The 1,667-nt window shown below is 35.8% G+C and overlaps 1 protein-coding gene across 2 annotated transcripts; it reads right to left on the reverse strand.

The window, feature by feature from the left end:
• LOC106900732 (polypyrimidine tract-binding protein 2) lies at positions 1–1,661 on the reverse strand. 2 transcript variants are annotated; one of them, XM_014962871.1, is made up of 4 exons: positions 1,182–1,661; positions 581–797; positions 401–478; positions 1–252 (listed from the first exon to the last, which is right to left on the reverse strand). In XM_014962871.1, exons 1-4 carry the CDS (start codon positions 1,207–1,209, stop codon positions 120–122), a joined length of 456 nt encoding a protein of 151 aa, XP_014818357.1. In that variant the 5' UTR covers positions 1,210–1,661; the 3' UTR covers positions 1–119. The 2 variants fall into 2 exon arrangements, with proteins under 2 accessions (XP_014818357.1, XP_014818358.1); XM_014962872.1 differs by having other exon boundaries at positions 7–249.
• Positions 1,662–1,667: the final 6 nt, after the last annotated feature.

Raw genomic sequence — 1,667 nt, forward strand, 5'->3', positions numbered from 1 at the left:
AAAAAAAAAATAATTAGAAAAAAAACAATAGAAGACAAACTCTGGTCCCCACTTTCCTGAACAGTCAATAGGTGACAACACCAAACAACGCAATACACCCTCATTTTCAATCTGCCTTTTTAAATAGTTGACTTAGAGAAAGAAACTCTCAGATGATGATTTTCTCCAAGATTGTAATTGTGAAGATCAATCAAAGCCTGAATAGCTTCTTCTACTGTTGACATCTGAAGAAGGGCCATCTTGTGATCTCTTCTGAAACAAAATAACGGCATTAGGAACTTGAACACTACAGGGGTTGCTCCTCACTTTTGCTATCCTCTATGTACTTTTCCTTAAGACATGCTGCAAAAATGCACTTAGGCAGTCTTTTGCTAAAGCTATGTACAGAAAAATTACTTACTGAAAAAATTTAAATGCTTTCACAGTGCCACCAGTGTTAGCAAACAATGTGCGTAGATCCTCTTCTGCTACTGATGGGCTAGAGACAGAAAGAAAACAAGCAGAAGCAAGAAATTGTTAGTCAATTCAGTGTGCTGTGATTCCCATTAATACTACTGGCTTACTGACTGCCAACACTTACGGGATATTGGACAGATGAAGTGTTGCAGAAGGCGGGAATATATTTTGAAAGTTTTTTGAACCAGGCTTCTTGAAGCGATGCAGAGGCGAATTACCAAAATCTTTTGTCAGCCCTTGATCATCAAGTCCCTCTCGAGGTAGTTGTACTGTCTGATGTTTAGAAAGGGTAACCCGAATAATCTTTCCATACATTTTTTGTCCATTAAGATGGCTCATGGCTGAAAAAGATAAGAGGTTTACCCAGTTCATTGTTACTTTGCAATAGCTTGTGGTACATCACACATAACGCAGCATACAAAAAAACCCAGGCAAATCAAAGGGTCAATGTTCTAAAAGACTGGAATCAAGAACTAGGTCTGCAGAATCCACACGTGTACTTTATTTTATTTAAAGATCATCACATGATTCAGCTCCTGAATTAATTTAGGATATTGTGCAGACCTTCTGGAATACAAGTGGATGGAGTAAGATTTTGCATCTTGTGGGTAACCAGGATACAAGACAAACTGACAAACGTAAACATGCTTAGGTTCACCTGATTTTACACAGCATAATTTCAAGTACTTAGCCCAAGGGGAATATGAAGAGAAAACTAATCTTACCTAGTTGCGACTGGTTTCCATCAGCCATCTGTATAAGAGCACTGTCTTTCTTATTGTACAAAATCTTCACACGCTGCACATCACCATAAACACCTTTTCAAAGTCAAAGGTAACCCAAAAGAAAAAGTTCATTTTAAATCCAGTCACCTAAGTAATATATTCTGACATATCAATGGAACATTCAGACAGCAACAAGATCACTCATTCAAAATCAACACTCTCACAAATGAATAAAGGAGATAAAGATTTTGAATAGTGAATATTGAAAAGAATAATTTCTGATAAACCCTCAAAGCTATGTGAATGATATTAAATTAAAGACCATGCAAAATATATTAGCATGCATTAAAAGAAAAAATTGTGTCTATGGAGAGTTTTAAACAGCAAAAGAAAAATAGCAAAAGATTTACTATTCAACTTTAAGCCAAAGTGCTAGCTACAAATAAGAATTAAGGTGAAACAAAAACAAAACAAAACAAAACCAAA

This window comes from Calidris pugnax, unplaced genomic scaffold (genome assembly GCF_001431845.1).
Source record: "Calidris pugnax isolate Ruff unplaced genomic scaffold, ASM143184v1 C14828152, whole genome shotgun sequence".
Taxonomy (NCBI): domain Eukaryota; kingdom Metazoa; phylum Chordata; class Aves; order Charadriiformes; family Scolopacidae; genus Calidris; species Calidris pugnax.